Source organism: Poromitra crassiceps (assembly GCF_964638095.1).
Source record: "Poromitra crassiceps genome assembly, chromosome: 14".
In the NCBI taxonomy this organism is placed as follows: Eukaryota; Metazoa; Chordata; class Actinopteri; order Beryciformes; family Melamphaidae; genus Poromitra; species Poromitra crassiceps.
Window position 1 is genome coordinate 7,807,565 of NC_139633.1, and position 15,914 is coordinate 7,823,478.

A 15,914-nucleotide genomic window follows, 5' to 3' on the forward strand; every position below is an offset into this window, starting at 1 on the left:
AATATGAATACTTGATATATCGTATTATTATATTGTTTCCATTTATATATTTAAATACATTCAATTTTCATTCAAATACATTACATTTTTTGTTTTGTTCTGACCTATCATTTTTATATGGTGTATTTGATTGCATTATTACAAAACATATGTATTATAGTGTCAAATCTCTCTCATATCGTGTCCCCACGATTTCACTTTGTTGTTGAACTGTAAAATATCCTGCCTACATTAGATATCTCAAGTCACACAAAGTCATATCTTTGTGTTTGATATTTTAGGGATCATTGCACTTTTTTTTTTAATATGTCTATATATATATAATATGAGAATATTGGCCGATATATCGATATCAGATTTTGTATTGCTTTGTAATATGAATATTATATTGTTTCCATGTATATATATGTACATTACATTTTTTGTTCTGACCTATCATTTTTATGGTGTATTTGATTGCATTTTTACAAAAAAGTGTCAAATCTCTCTACTATCGTGTAACCACAATTTCACTTTGCTGTAAAATATCCTGCCTACATTCAATATATCAAGTCATATCTTTGTGTTTGATATTTGAGGGATCATTGCATTTAAAAAAAACATGTGTATATATATATAATATGAGAATATTGGCTGATATATCGATATCAGATTTCTTTTAAAATATGTGTACATATATAATATGGGAATATTGGCCGATATATCGATATCAGATTTTTTTTGCTCCCTAATATCGCTATCGGCATCGGCCTCAAAAATCTAGTATCGGTCAGGCTAACGCAGAGGAGAGGACTGCAACATTAATCCCACTATGCTGGCATCAAAAGTGGGCATGAATGTGACGGGCCCTCGTGCAAGGTGGCTCTGAATAATTACAAGGGTCTGCTGTCCAGCCAACACATTGTTGGAGGGCCTGCTCTCTCTATGGGCCCCTATGGACAGTGTCCATAAGAAGTTTCTGGTGTTAAAAAAAGTGTTCTGGTTGGAATCAAACCAGGGAGTATAATATACAGTAGTTTCAGTCTGTGTTTTCAGGCCTCTGATAAACTGTTCATACACCACTGCTGCCCTCTGCTGGTGAAATACTTCAACTGCTGCTGAGCTGATAAAATAATGACTCGAAGGCCTTTGATTTTCTGTGTATTTGCCAACTTAAGTGAACATCTGATGACATCTGATGCTCCAACAAGATGTCAATGTTTGAATATGATTGATATGGAGAGGCAACCTGCAAACTGGCATGGAGGTATCACCCCTCAAATATATGCCATGGCAGAAGTGATTGGACAGTGTGAATTGCAATGATCGTTCATCTCATAGGTACATAGATGGCAATACTGGTTAGAGTACCATCAGTTTTAACTTTGTGTTTTAGACATTGTAGCACTCAGACATGTGGAATATTTGGGGGGGGAATTGCCATTGATGCAAACATATAAAATGTGAATTTCTGTTATTCACCTTACGTAGCCCCGCCCACTTGACCCCGTTGTGTTATGACTTCCTGTTCGGAACGGCGACCGTCTGTTTTACCCATGGATGTATTAGGTTTGACCTGGTCACTGGTGCTGTACTGTCACAGGAAGTGTAAACACAATAGGAAGTAACTGGCTGACCCCTGTGTTGGAACATATTGGTGAATAGGTCTTAGATGTTTTTGTATGAAATAAATTTGCATTGAGCAGAACTTAGAAAAACAGCAAAATATACTTTATTCAAATAATCAAGTCATTCTAGGTCATAGAACAGCAATCACACTTGACGTGGTTTAGGAATATTCTTATACATAGATATTAATATATTATATATCAATATTCTTATACATACATTGTACAAAACTATAAAAGAGGAACACTAGATGTATGTCAATGGTAATTTGATGCTCTTCCATCGCCATTCCCCACAGAGTTTCTGTTGTGTCCCAGTGAGTAGAGCCCTGCACGGGCCTCAAATTTAGGCCCTATAGCCCCCCGGGCCCGGCCCTACGGTCGGACCGGGCCTCGGGCCAGAATGCAGGGTTCCACCAGTGAGTATCACACAGCCATTAAAACTACAACAACTGCACTACGACTGCAAAAGCACCTGAAAATTAGGATGGGGTTACAGTGCGTATCTTCCCCCTTCTGTGGTTTCTCTGAAGAAGGTTTCACAGAGGGGGAAGATGGGCACTGTAACCCCATCCGGGGCAGATCAACGCTGACTGCTGTGTTGTTGTTAGCTTAGCTTCTAGCTATTAGCTAAATAATTATATTTACAACCATAATGAACCGTGATCTGACAGAAAAAGTGTCATTTAGAGAGCGCGTGCACTCCCGTCCAGCATGCCCCACGCTGGCCGCAGGCTCTCGTTATAGCCTGTTTGAGGAGACTACTCGGAGCTCAAAATCTTCCATGGGCATCCGAATGAAGCCAAACTATTTCGGTGAGTAAAACATCATATTTTAACCTGGAAATGAGGACCGTGGTGTAAAAAACCAAAATTCTCCTTTAAGTAGAATTGATTCAACTTGTTCACTCGAGTAAAAGTTAAAACAAAAAAGTATGCCTATAAATGTTTAAAAAAAAAAGTAGCCTACGGTATTTCTATCCGCTGTTTCTGTGCCAAACTCAAACTCACATCATATTAATAGAATTCGAAGAAATGTAAAGATCCCCTCCAAATATGTTGTTTTACACAAATATGTGTAAAGACTATAGCCTACTTTGATTGTCTGATGGTCTTTCCACAAAAAGTCCAATTAGCCCCTTTTATTAAAATCCTTAAAATGACATCTACTCCTCCCTCATTAGGCTACATTGTTGATGTGATGTGACACTACAGAGAAAGAGAGAGAGAGAGGTGGGTGAGCAAGCTAGATCATGCATGAAGAGAGGGAGAGGTAGTAGTGTGAAGGCTGGGAGAGCGTGAGACAGATGTTACATGGTTTTTGTCTGTCATGCAAAAGTAAGTAAAAGTAAAAAGTTGTCAGAAAAATAAATACTCAATTAAGTAGGCTACATAGCCTACCTGAAAACTCTACTTGAGTAGGCTAGCTACAGTACAAAGTGTGTGTGTCTCATCAGAGCCTGTGATAATCATTGTGTGCATGCACGTGCGTGTGCCCGCCTGCATTTGTGTGTGTGTGTGTGATCCTGTACAGAGTGAAGCATCATCTCAGCAGCTGTGTTTGGTCACAGTGTGAGTGTTTCTCTCTCACTCATCTCTGAAACAGAGGCACTGTGGAAGCAGAGAAACAGTCAGCACACACACACACAGACACAAACACCACAAACACACACACACACACACACGACTCAACACGCAGTAATGAAAACTATTTAGACCAGTGATCCTCACTATCTTTTCCATGAGAACCACACATAGCTGGTCATAGTCAAGAGAGCCACTTTCACCGCAAAACACCAAAACCACACAGTAAGGGGTTTGTTTAGTTTTTAGTTTATTAGATGATTAAATCAATTATAAAACATGCTAGAAACAATTATAAAAATCAAAAAAACATTCAGACCGACTTGATAAAAAATGATAAATGTGATGAAAACATTCAGACCGACTTGATAAAAAAATATATAAAAATGATAAAGACATTCAGATGTTTTCATAGATGTCCAGTCTGTCTCTCTCTGGGATGCAGCTCCACAGCTCAGTAAACAGTAGGGGTGGGAATCTCTAGACACCTCACGATTCGATTTGATTCAATTCTGATTCAGAGGACTACGATGCAATGATGAAATGATTATCAATGCATCTCGAACTGATGCTTTATTGATATTAACTTGCAATAAAGAACGAGTCTAAACATATCACCTATACAAACATATGAGATAAACATAGTGCCAGAACCAGAAGCGGAACCTTGATGATGTGACAGGACACAAAATAACAGGTCAATCAGAAGGCTGGACATCATTGATTCTACCGGAGCTAAGTTCAACTTGATAGCTAAAGTGCTAGCTGCTAGCCGACAAACCGGCTTGACATGAAATGTGCTTCATGGTGTGATCGGGAAATGAAACTCCCTCAACGAGGCGATGCTTCAGCGTTGCTTTGTTGTTTGCAGTGTTGGCAGATATATGGTGAGTTTCCACCCCATTTGGTACTCCAGTAACCTGGCAACTGTGCCGGTTTTTTTACACTGCAGTGAAGGAAGGTCTGAGCAGGTTTTGACAGTACATTAGGCCGCCAACTAAAGCTTCTCAAGCCGGCTGCAAGCTGCCAACTAAAGCTTCGTACAGCGCTATCGTTTCGCATTGTTTCTCGCGCAAGTGTCATTTAGCGCTCTGGGGAAGATACCGTCGGATGTTCCGAGCGCAAAGAGAGGTTTGGGCATTGCCCGTTCCAAAATAGCCGTTCCAGCGCAATGTGTTAAAAAAAGGGGCCTTGGGTGCTCTCAAATTTAATGCCAGCAAATAGCTGGTCTTAGCGCAAACAACCCCACTATGCCAGGTGTATGCCTGAACGCAGACAGTATTCTCCGGCGCTGTGCAGGAAATCCTCGCTTGGATAGGCCCATTATGCACGGCTCGCGCGCAGACACACTTCCCTCCTCAGAATGCCACGTTGATTTTCAACTAATCTACACTGCAGAAAAAAACACACCTTGATTTAACAATGAGAATTTGTTTGTCATGGTTTTGTCATGGAGTCTGTGTGTAGCACGGGGAGGGGTGCTTTGTGTTCGGCTAGTGTGCCGTGTCCTGAAGGGGGGTCTTCCCGGAGAAGGTGTGAGCTGGGCCGGGTAGGCAGGCCGGGGGGGTCGGTGCACAGGGTGGGTAGAGGCACTGCCGACTCCGAGGCACCGAGGCAGCGCTGTGCGTGGTCCCGCGGATCGAAATCAGTTTCTGGCAGCAAATCACTTTCTGACACAACACCGGTCAGTAGGCTATACAGTAACCATTGATAGTATACCGTAACCTCTCTCCCTGCACCATTGCACCATGCAACAATAGCTTAACCCGAGTGGACAATTCTGGTATAGGCTATTGAAATAAAATCTCACACATCCCTACCCTATTAAAGAAACAAATATGTTTAAATGTGTATGTTATAGCCTATATGAGCGAAACGACTAATTAAAAGGCTACTAATTACAAAAGCATCAATTTTCGTTACGAATCCGAACTGGTTCATCCTCCAATTCTCTCTTCCCTCTCTCGTTCTCTCCCCCTCTCTCTCTCTGACTCTCTCCCTCTCTCTTTTCTCTCTCTCTCTCTCACTCTGTCACTCTGCTGCTGAGATGACGTGAAGCGCAGCGGCCCGACACGCCCACAATTAGGGCTTTGCGTGGCGCTATTCCAGCGCAAAACTGGCGCTAACGCAAAATTACCGCAATTGGGAAGATAGGGCCCTTAGACTGTTGTGTGTGTGTGAGCTTGTACAGAGTGAAGCATGATCTCAGCAGCTGTGTTTAGTCACAGTGTGTGTTTCTTTCTCCCTCCTCTATCTGACAGACACTGAGTCACCATACGACCGGACCCAGAACACAGGGTAGAGTGGTTCAGTGAATGTGGAGTGGAAGGTGTGGATGTGGATCAGTGTATCAGAGGAAACTGTGTAGAAGGACAGAGAGCCAGCAGGCCAGTCCAGATACACTGCTACTCTGTTAAAGCCAGAGGAGGAGGGGGAACGTATGCGTGTCCTTATGCTATTGTGACGGGCATAGTAAATTTGATTAGAGCAGCTCAGATTCCAGGAATCTTTGTAGTATCCAGGCAGAGAGTCAAAATCTCTTGTCCTCTTGATTCCTCTGTAAGTCACTCCTATATTAACCCTTCCTTTCCACTCCACTTCCCAGTAACACCGACCAGTCAGACCATTTCTACACAGCAGCAGTTTCCAGTAGTCAAATCTCTCTCGGTGATCAGGATATGGCTGCTCCTTTCTCACATGTGTCACCTTTCTGTTGTCATCAGACAGGAGGAGCTGTCTGTGTGCTGTGTTTGGGTCCAGTGTGAGTTCACAGGCATCTGATAAGAGAACAAGACGCAATACAGAAACTATGTTTTATACTCTTACAGGGTTTCCAGGGGTCCTTAAAAAGTCTAAAATCTAGTAATCTTTGTTTTAGGCCTTAAAATGTCTCAAATTTGACTGCATTTATAAAAATATATATATATAGTTTGTTCTTTCTTTATTTTTGGGTTTTGAAGTTAATGTTGCTTTTTATAAAGTTGCATTAACTTCAGTCTTGCTTTGTTTTTTGTTTGATGTTTGTTTGTTTGTTTGTTTGTTGGGGGGGTATTTATCTGTAACAAAACTACAGAATGAAACAAACATGGAACCAATAACCAATGCAAACTGTGTAGCCTATATTAAGAATTTATGGGAGCACACCAAAGATGCTCACAAGTCATTTTTTGCAAGTCCAAGTCAAGTCTCAAGTCTTTGAGCTAAAGTCCAACTCAAGTCTCAAGTCTTTGAGCTATAGTCCAAGTCAAGTCTCAAGTCTTTGAGCTAAAGTCCAAGTCAAGTCAAGTCTTTGAGCTATAGACCAAGACAAGTCTCAAGTCTTTGTGCTATAGTCCAAGTCAAGTCGCAAGTCTTTGAACTATAGTCCAACTCAAGTCTCAAGTATTTGAGCCAAAGTCCAAGTCAAGTCTCAAGTCTTTGAGCTATAGTCCAACTCAAGTCTCAAGACTTTGAGCTATAGTCCAAGTCAAGTCTCAAGTCTTTGAGCTAAAGTCCAACTCAACTCTCAAGTCTTTGAGCTATAGTCCAAGTCAAGCCTCAAGTCTTTGAGCTAGAGTCCAACTCAAGTCTCAAGTCTTTGAGCTATAGTCCAACTCAAGTCTCAAGTCTTTTAGCTACAGTCCAATTTAAGTGTCAGGTCTTTGAGCTATAGTCCAACTCAAGTCTCAAGTCTTTTAGCTACAGTCCAATTTAAGTGTCAGGTCTTTGAGCTATAGTCCAACTCAAGTCTCAAGTCTTTGAGCTAACGTCTCAAGTCTTTGAGCTATAGTCCAAGTCAAGTCTCAAGTCTTTGAGCTAAAGTCCAGCTCAAGTCCCAAGTCATTGAGCTAAAGTCCAAGTCAAGTCTCAAATATTTGAGCTAAAGTCCAATTCAAGTCTCAAGTCTTTGAGCTAAAGTCCAAGTCAAGTCTCAAGTCTTTGAGCTAAAGTCCAATTCAAGTCTCAAGTCTTTGAGCTATAGTCCAAGTCAAGCCTCAAGTCTTTGAGCTAATGTCCAAGTCAAGTCTCAAGTCTTTGAGCTAAAGTCAAGTCTCAAGTCTTCCTTCCTATAATAAAATTGCCTAGGTAGACGGGCGGGTGGTGTCTGTCATTTGTCGGACATTTAATTTCTTCAAAGTTCCATGATGAAACATTATATATTGTTTTATTTATATTATTATATAATATATGTTTTCATTGTTATATTTTCATGATGACACATTATATCAGCCATCATCTTCATTCTCAGTATAGGACTTGAATGAATAGATGTCACTTGCTGCTGTGTAGAGGGACTTTTCATGTCAATAGTTGAATGTTTGTTGTTTTATTTTGATGAATCAACATAAATACAGACTTACATTTCTTCAGATCTGGTTTCAACCTCTGGATTCCACCATCGTCCACTCTGTGGGGAAACAAAGTCAGACCAGCAGATTCTCTTTGGTGATGGAAACATGGCCATTTAATAATAACCTTCAATATGAATAATTTCATATTTTTTCATATAATTTCAATTTCATATATATATATATATATTAGGGCTGTCAATCGATTAAAATATTTAATCGCGATTAATCGCATGATTTCCATAGTTATTCACGATTAATCGCAAATTAATCGCACTATTTTTTATCTGTTCTAAATCTACCCTAAACCGATATTGTTCAAGTTTTTAATACTCTTATCAACATGGGAGTAGACGAATATGCTTGCTTTATCCGGATATGTTTATTATTATTGGAACAATGACAAATACTGTCCAGAATATTTTTCAGAATAACCTCAAGGGTGTGCATGCTGAACCATACTGTATAGTGAAGTAGAAGCATATAATAATAATAATAATAATAACTTTAATTTATATAGCGCCTTTCATAAAACCCAAGGTCGCTTCACAAAAGTGGGATACAGATAGGGGAGAGAGGGGGAGGAAAACAAACAAACAAACAAAACAAACAACAGGGCTGGTTGAACTAAACTGAACTAACTAATGTGGAAAGGCCATGGAAAAGAGATGTGTCTTGAGGTGTGTTTTGAAACTGTTCAGGGTCAGGGCATTACGCATTTCGGCAGGGAGAGCGTTCCAGAGGGTGGGGGCAGTCACGCTGAAGGCTCTGTCCCCAAAGGTTTTGAGTCTGGTACGGGGGATGGATAATAGACCTGCGTCTGAAGACCGCAGGTTCCGGGATGGAGTGTGTTGGTGAAGGAGGTCGGACAGGTATTGGGGGGCAACTGCGTGAAGGGATTTGTAAGTGAGAAGGAGGAGTTTGTACAGGATGCGGAATTTGACCGGGAGCCAGTGGAGCTGGATGAGGGTGGGGGTGATGTTCTGCCAGGGCTTGGTGTGAGTGAGAACCCTGGCAGCTGAGTTCTGCACGTACTGGATGGAGCCTGTCCAGGCTTTGCTTGGAACCCCGGACAGGACTCCATTACAGCAGTCGAACCGGGAGGTGATGAATACATGGATGAGGGTTTCTGCCACGGAGTCTGAGAGTGAGGGACGGAGACGGGAAATGTTTTTCAGGTGGTAGAAGGCGGACTTGGTGATGGATTTGATGTGGGACTGGAAGGAAAGAGTGGAGTCAATGATGACGCCCAGGTTGCGAACTTCAGGAGATGATTTGATGGAACAGCCCTCGACGTGGAGGAGGAGATCTCCAACCTTCCGGAGCAGTGGCTTGGGGGCCACAACCATGAGCTCAGTTTTACTGTTGTTGGTGTTGTGCGCAGGCGTCGACAAGGAAGGTCGCTTGTTGCAGTAGCTCGTTCGTTTTCGTGCTCTTTGTATTTATATTATTATCGCTCTTTTTTCTAACACTTAACGTGTGTATATATTGTGTAAATAGTGTGTAATAGTGTAAATAATTTTTACCGTATTTTTGACCTGTTTACTCCTCTCGGAATGTTTTGCATGGGGACATCAGCTGGAGCCTACACATGGGGCTATTGTTTATAGCAGGGAACAGCTGTTGGCGCTACGCTCGCTGGCCGGCGAGGTGGTATCGGTGCCGCTTATTCCGGAGGAATTAACAAGAAACGCATGGCGTGGAAGGAGGGGAAGAGGCAGAAGAGCGAGGCAGAGGAAAAACGAAGCAAGGAGGGAACGTAGGAGATTCAAGCCAAGTCTCCCCTCTCTGATCATGGGCAACGTAAGATCGTTAGCGAATAAGATGGAGGAATTAACAGGTCTGGCGAGGACACAGAGAGAATTTCGGGAGTGCAGCTTAATGTGCTTCACGGAATCCTGGCTAAACAAAGATATCCCGGACTTTAATGCATCAATTGACGGATTCCAGACGATACGAGCAGATCGGGACAGCACCCTGTGTGGTAAGAAGAAAGGAGGTGGGCTTGCCATTCTCGTAAACAACAGATGGTGCAACCCGGCTCATATCAGCATTAAAGAACGCTTGTGCTCACCGGACACTGAGCTTTTAGCTGTAGGACTACGGCCATATTATTTACCAAGGGAGTTCTCTCATGTGATTGTTGTGGCAATTTACATCCCCCCTTCCGCTAATCCGACATCAGCGTGTGACACTATCCACAACGCCATTGCCGGTCTACAGACTAAGCATCCGAGTGCATTGGTACTGATATCGGGGGATTTTAATCACGTGACTATGACAAAGACACTGCCTAACTTTAAACAGTACGTGAGCTGTAGCACTAGGGGCGACAGAACTATAGACTTGATGTATGCTAACGTGAAGGATGCCTACTCCTCGTCACCGCTCCCCCCGCTTGGCCGCTCCGACCACAATCTAGTCTCCCTCAGATCCAGATATACCCCGATGGTGAAAAGACTGCCTGTGACCTCTAGGACAGTGAGGGTATGGTCTGAGGAAGGAACGGAGGCTCTTAGAGCCTGTTTTGAGATAACAGACTGGCAGGCACTCTGTGACCCACATGGTGAGGATATCGATGGGATCACTGAGTGCATTACGGACTACATTAACTTTTGTGTGGATTGCAACATACCCACAAAGGAAATAAAATGTTTCCCGAATAATAAACCCTGGGTTACTAAAGACATCAAGGCCATCCTGAACGCCAAGAAAAGGGCATTTAGGTCGGGGGATAGAGATAGGATCAGAGCCATCCAGGGGGAGCTGAAAGCGAGCATTAAAGTGGCTAAAGAGTGCTACAGGTCGAAGCTTGAGGCAAAGCTCCAGCAAAACAGCATGAGGGAGGTGTGGAGAGGTGTGAAAGCCATTACTGGCTTTAACAAAGCGGTGGGTGGGGGGGTGGAGGGGGGGGTTGATCGGGCCAACGAATTGAATTTGTTTTTCAATAGATTTGATACGGCTGGCCCGGGGGCCCCCTCCCCCGACTCCCCTGACTGCAGTATACAAACAGCAGCCCCCGCCACACGGCTCTCCCCCCCCCTCTCTCTCCCTCTGGCCCCGGCTGATGGCCCACCTCCCCCCCCCCCCCCTCATCCTCCAGGCCATACCCCGTCTCCCAGTGACGAGGCCACACACCCCCTCCCCCCCCCCGAAGGGCTTCAGAGCTGATGATGCCACCCCCCCCCCCCCCACCCACGCTGACCATCACAGCTGACCAGGGGAAGAATCAGCTGTTGAGACTACACACAAGGAAAGCAGCCGGCCCGGATGGCGTCAGCCTCATGGTGCTCAAAGCCTGTGCCCCCCAGCTGTGTGATGTGCTACAGCTGATCTTCAATAAGAGCCTGAGTCTCCAAAAGGTCCCCGTGATGTGGAAAATGTCCTGTATCGTTCCTATACCGAAAAAGCCAAGACCCAGTGGCTCCAACGACTACAGGCCGGTAGCTTTGACGTCCCACATCATGAAGACCCTGGAGAAAATCGTCCTGGAGCAGCTCAGGCCTATGGTCAAACCATCCCTTGACCCCCTCCAGTTCGCCTACCAGCCCCGACTGGGAGTGGAGGATGCGGTCATCTACCTTACCAACCGCGCCTACGCCCACCTTGACAACCCGGCCAGCACTGTGAGAGTCATGTTCTTCGACTTCTCCAGTGCTTTCAACACCATCAGGCCGGCTCTACTGGGTGAGAAGCTGACAGCGATGCGAGTGGATGCCCCCCTGGTGGCCTGGATTGTGGACTACCTGTCTGGCAGACCACAGTATGTGCGCCTGCAGAACTGTGTGTCAGACAGAGTGGTCAGCAATACGGGAGCACCACAGGGGACGGTCTTCTCTCCCTTCTTCTTCACCATCTACACCACGGACTTCACCTACCAGACAGAGTCTTGCCATCTTCAGAAGTTCTCTGATGACTCTGCGATAGTGGGATGTATCAAAGATGGCGACGATGATGAGTATCGGGATGTGGTGGCCAACTTTGTCACATGGTGTGAGCTGAACCACCTGCAGCTCAACGTGTCAAAGACAAAGGAGCTAGTGGTGGACCTGAGGAGGGTCAAGGCTCCGGTGACCCCTGTCTCAATCCACGGGGTCAGTGTTGACATAGTGGAGGATTACAAGTACCTTGGAGTGTACATTGACAATAAACTAGACTGGGCTAAGAACTCTGATGCACTCTACAAGAAGGGGCAAAGCCGTCTCTACTTTCTGAGACGGCTGAGGTCCTTCAACGTCTGCCGGACCATGCTGAGGATGTTCTATGAGTCGGTAGTGGCTAGTGCCTTCCTGTATGCTATTGTGTGCTGGGGCAGCAGGCTGAAGGCAGCGGATGCCAACAGACTCAACAAACTGATCCGTAAGGCCAGGGACATTGTGGGGCTGGATCTGGGCTCTCTGACTGCGGTGTCAGAGAAGAGAACGTTGTCCAGGCTACGCTCCATCATGAACAATGATAACTCGCACCCACTCCATGGCGTGCTAGTCAAACACAGGAGTACGTTCAGTGAGAGACTGATTCCACCTAGATGCAATACGGAGAGGCACAGGAAATCATTCCTGCCGGTGGCCATTGGTCTATTTAATGCCTCTCTTAAAAGAGCACCTCGGAGACGCTCAGTCTCCATGAGACTGAGCCAGCCGATAGGTTAACTGTGCCTGACTGAGCCACGTGTAACGTATAGGGCAAGCCGACTTAATATAAATCACGTGCAATATGTGCAATATGTGCAATATGTGCAATATGTCACGTGCAATAATGATAATTGACACGGAATGTATACTTACTCTACGTATTTTGTATTTTGCTACTTAGACATTCTACTTATTTTTTGCTCTATCGCATTTACTAGTTATTCTATGCTATGTTGTGTTTTTCTGCTTATTTGCTTAATATTGCATTTACTACGGTTTATTTTATGCTATGTGTGTTCTGTGAGCGAGCTACTGTAACTTGTCCCAATTTCCCCCCGGGGATCATTAAAGTCTTTCTGATTCTGATTCTGATTCTGATTGAGTTTGAGTAGGTTGGTTGTCATCCAGGTTTTTATGGCGTGGAGGCAGTTGACCAGAGACTGTGGGGGGAGCTGAGTGGATGGTGAGGTGCTGAGATAGAGCGGAGTATCATTAGCGTAGCAGTGGAAGTTGAGACCGTGGTGATGTATGATCTGGCCGAGGGGGAGCAGGTAGGTGATAAAGAGTATGGGACCCAGCACAGAGCCTTGAGGGACGCCATGGTTGACTGGGGCAGGGGGGGAGGAGGAGCCGTTGATGGTGACAAACTGAGTCTGTTGGAGAGGTATGATTGAAACCATGAGAGAGCTGTACCAGTGATGCCTAGGAGGTCAGATAGGTGTTTGAGGAGGATTGTGTGGGAAACTGTATCAAAGGCAGCGGAGAGGTCGAGGAGGATGAGGATACTGATTTTACCGGAGTCTGCAGCGATGAGGAGGTCGTTAGGGACTGTTCGTTATTTATGAGAGGGGGGGGTATGGTGCAGGGGCGACTTTGTTTTCGTTTTGTTCCTTCACCCTCCCCAGATCTATAAATATTTTCCCATGTCCCTCCCTGAGTGACTGGAGATAAATGCATCACCCTCCCTCCACCATAAATAACCACACTTTATCATATTCACACCAAAGGTAGTAGCCTACTGAAGAACGCTACGTTTGATAGCGCCCGACATCGGGGGCACGGCGGCCATATAACACTTACCATTTGATGGTCGCATGACAACGAAATCCCTGGAGTTGGGGGGAAAGTATAGGTTTTCTGTACCAAATCCTGGTGTACGTTTTTCATCTTGAAGGATAAATCCTCACTTTCAGTTTCTGTGTTGTTTTTTCCCGCTATCTTGTATTTGGTACCACCCACTGTACAATGCTATCTACCACTTTCTCATGTGCATAAAACACGGAATGTGCGCACGGCGGCGCAACCACAGTAATATAAGACTCACAATGTATTTAGCCTATAGCCTATATCATCAGCAGATTCACAACTTAACAAAGGCGAGTTGTTGTTACGAGCTGTTGGCAAATAAAGCTTGTTTACCTTTCAGAAGTGGACACCAGCGGGGGCTGCGTCAGCAAAGGTCTTTAAATAAATCCAATCATCCTCTATTAGGATTCTCTCTGCCAGTTCATTTTATATGGAGATTGTTGCCAGTCCATTAAGTCTGTCTTGTTTCATTGTAGGCTACTACTGCAGAGGTAGTTTCAACTTTGAGAAACTTCAGATATTGTATCTTGCAATTTTGGTCTCTCCAATGAATGGGCAGGCAAAGTGCGCACTGCGCGCTGCACAGGGAAACAGATTGTTTTGGAACCCAGAAACAACGTTAGAAATATCGCGCTTATTTACTGATTACACTAATACTGGTACACACATATGAGCACATGGCCTAGGCTACCTTAACCCAAAGTTAATGATGTAAATTAGTCTACTTGTAGGCTATGTCATTTCATTTACTCCGTGTCCCTTTTCCTCATTCAAGCGGGATGGAGAAGACATGATGACCCGCCCTCCTCTGCCTCTGATTGGCTAGTAGTAGTGCTTGTTTAGGCATGAGGAGTGATGATTGGTTGGGTTAGGGTAAGAATATCAGGGTAGGCCAATCAGAGGCATAGTAGGGCGGGCGGTTCGTGCCGCGGACAGCGGCGAGAGAATGGATCTAGCGGGGAAGAGCATGAGAGGCAGAGCGCTGGAGAATATTTGGAGAGCTGCAAGTGAAGGCGCACAAGTGCCGCCCTAGGCGGTCGCCTATGTCGCCTATATGTTCGAACCGGCCCTGAGCCTAGCCAACTGCATATGTGTCAACAATTCCAGCTCTGAAACAATATAAAGCGATGATAAACGTTTCCAGTCAATGCACCAAGCAAACAGCAGGACCGAGTGAGGGCCTGTACACAGTGCATAGGAGCAGCGGTTTACGTGAAAGGAAGGAATGGGAGATACCAAGTCCAGTCACCATACAGGTAAACCATAGATATAAATAGGGGAGTAAACACGAATTTTGGAACGAAAAAACACATTTAAAATATATACAAAATACAAAAAATGAATGTTGTATAGCCCTCCCTAAAGCCAAAATAAAAAACACAAGTCCCTCCCCAGTACTCAAAAAAATATTTGATATCCCTCCCCCTTTCTGCACCATACCTAGCCTGGTAAACCGCCCGTCACGTGAACTCACATTGCATTTGGTTCTCCGTGACGGTCTGGACCTGCACAGGCAGTTAAGATGATTGGTCGAGCCATGCCGGCTCGACCAATCAGCGGCGGCCGTAGGCGGGCTCTGGCTCGTCTGGGCAAGTAGTGGGTACATGGTCTTTGTAGTTCTTTTCACTCGTCAACATGGCTGCTGCCGCGGAAGTGACAGGCAGTGAATGAAATTGAATGTAACGTTCCCAATTCTATGTATTAAATTCTAAAAAACGACCCTCAACATTTGGGAAGGCTAAGCCACACAACTAGTTCGTTATAATCTAACTAAATGCTTCGAAGGTGACTTTACGACCGCGAGGACTCAATCAATGAATACCACGGAGATCAGCCACAGGCACCTTCCGCGATCTGATTGGTTGAAGTTAACACCCACCAGCGGTGATAGACAGATGGGTCATCCAATCACCTGCCAAGTAGCTTGGACAAAGTGCCCGCCTCCGTCAGCGGGTCTGGTGACTTCAAACCCAGATCGACTGGGGAGCTATACCGTCCATCTGGCAGCGTCAGGTTACACCATACCCCCCCTCTCATAAATAACGAACAGTCCCTTAGTGATCTTGATTAGGGCGGTCTGAACTGAAGGGGTTCGTAGAGCTCATGGTTGGACAGATGCAGATGGAGCTGGGCAGCCACTGCTCTTTCCAGGACCTTGCTGAGGAAAGGAAGGTTGGAGATCGGCCGGAAGTTGTTCAGGTCATCAGGGTCCAAACCAGGCTTCTTTAGGATGGGAGTGATGGAGGCGATTTTAAGACTGGGGGGAACTGTACCAGAAACTATGGAGGAATTTACTATGTCTGTGATGGAGGGGCAGAGGGTAGGAAGGCAGGCTTTAACCAGAGCTGTTGGCATGGGGTCCAGGGAACAGGAGGAGGCTTTGGCTTTAGTCACTAGTTTGGTTACCAGTGCGGCATCAACTGGGGAGAAGGAAGAGAGAACATTGGGGGCGGAGGGGGGGTGCTGAGGGTGTCTGTGACACGTTGGGAGGAGGGGGGGCAGGTACGAGGAGTTGCTGGTGAATGGTGTCCACCTTAGCCAGAAAAAAGTCCAGGAATTTAGAGCAGAGGTCAGGGTCATCAAGGGTGGGCGAGGCAGCAGGGGGGCGGAGCAGACGGTTAATGGTGGTGAATAGTGTTCTGGGGTGGTTTTGCTGTGAGCCAATAAGGGTGGAGT

The 15,914-nt window shown here is 45.2% G+C and overlaps 1 protein-coding gene across 1 annotated transcript in view; it reads right to left on the reverse strand.

Annotated features, from left to right (window-relative positions):
- LOC310788803 (NACHT, LRR and PYD domains-containing protein 3-like) overlaps nucleotides 1–15,914 on the reverse strand; it is a gene marked incomplete at both ends in the record, with an annotated part of 34,794 nt that overhangs the window by 4,184 nt on the left and 14,696 nt on the right. The window contains 5 exons of the mRNA XM_083650377.1: nucleotides 5,454–5,967; nucleotides 7,531–7,577; nucleotides 8,554–8,849; nucleotides 12,587–12,805; nucleotides 15,393–15,495. Coding sequence (XP_083506503.1) covers nucleotides 5,454–5,967; nucleotides 7,531–7,577; nucleotides 8,554–8,849; nucleotides 12,587–12,805; nucleotides 15,393–15,495 — 1,179 coding nt within the window. The remainder of the gene's footprint in view (nucleotides 1–5,453; nucleotides 5,968–7,530; nucleotides 7,578–8,553; nucleotides 8,850–12,586; nucleotides 12,806–15,392; nucleotides 15,496–15,914) is intronic.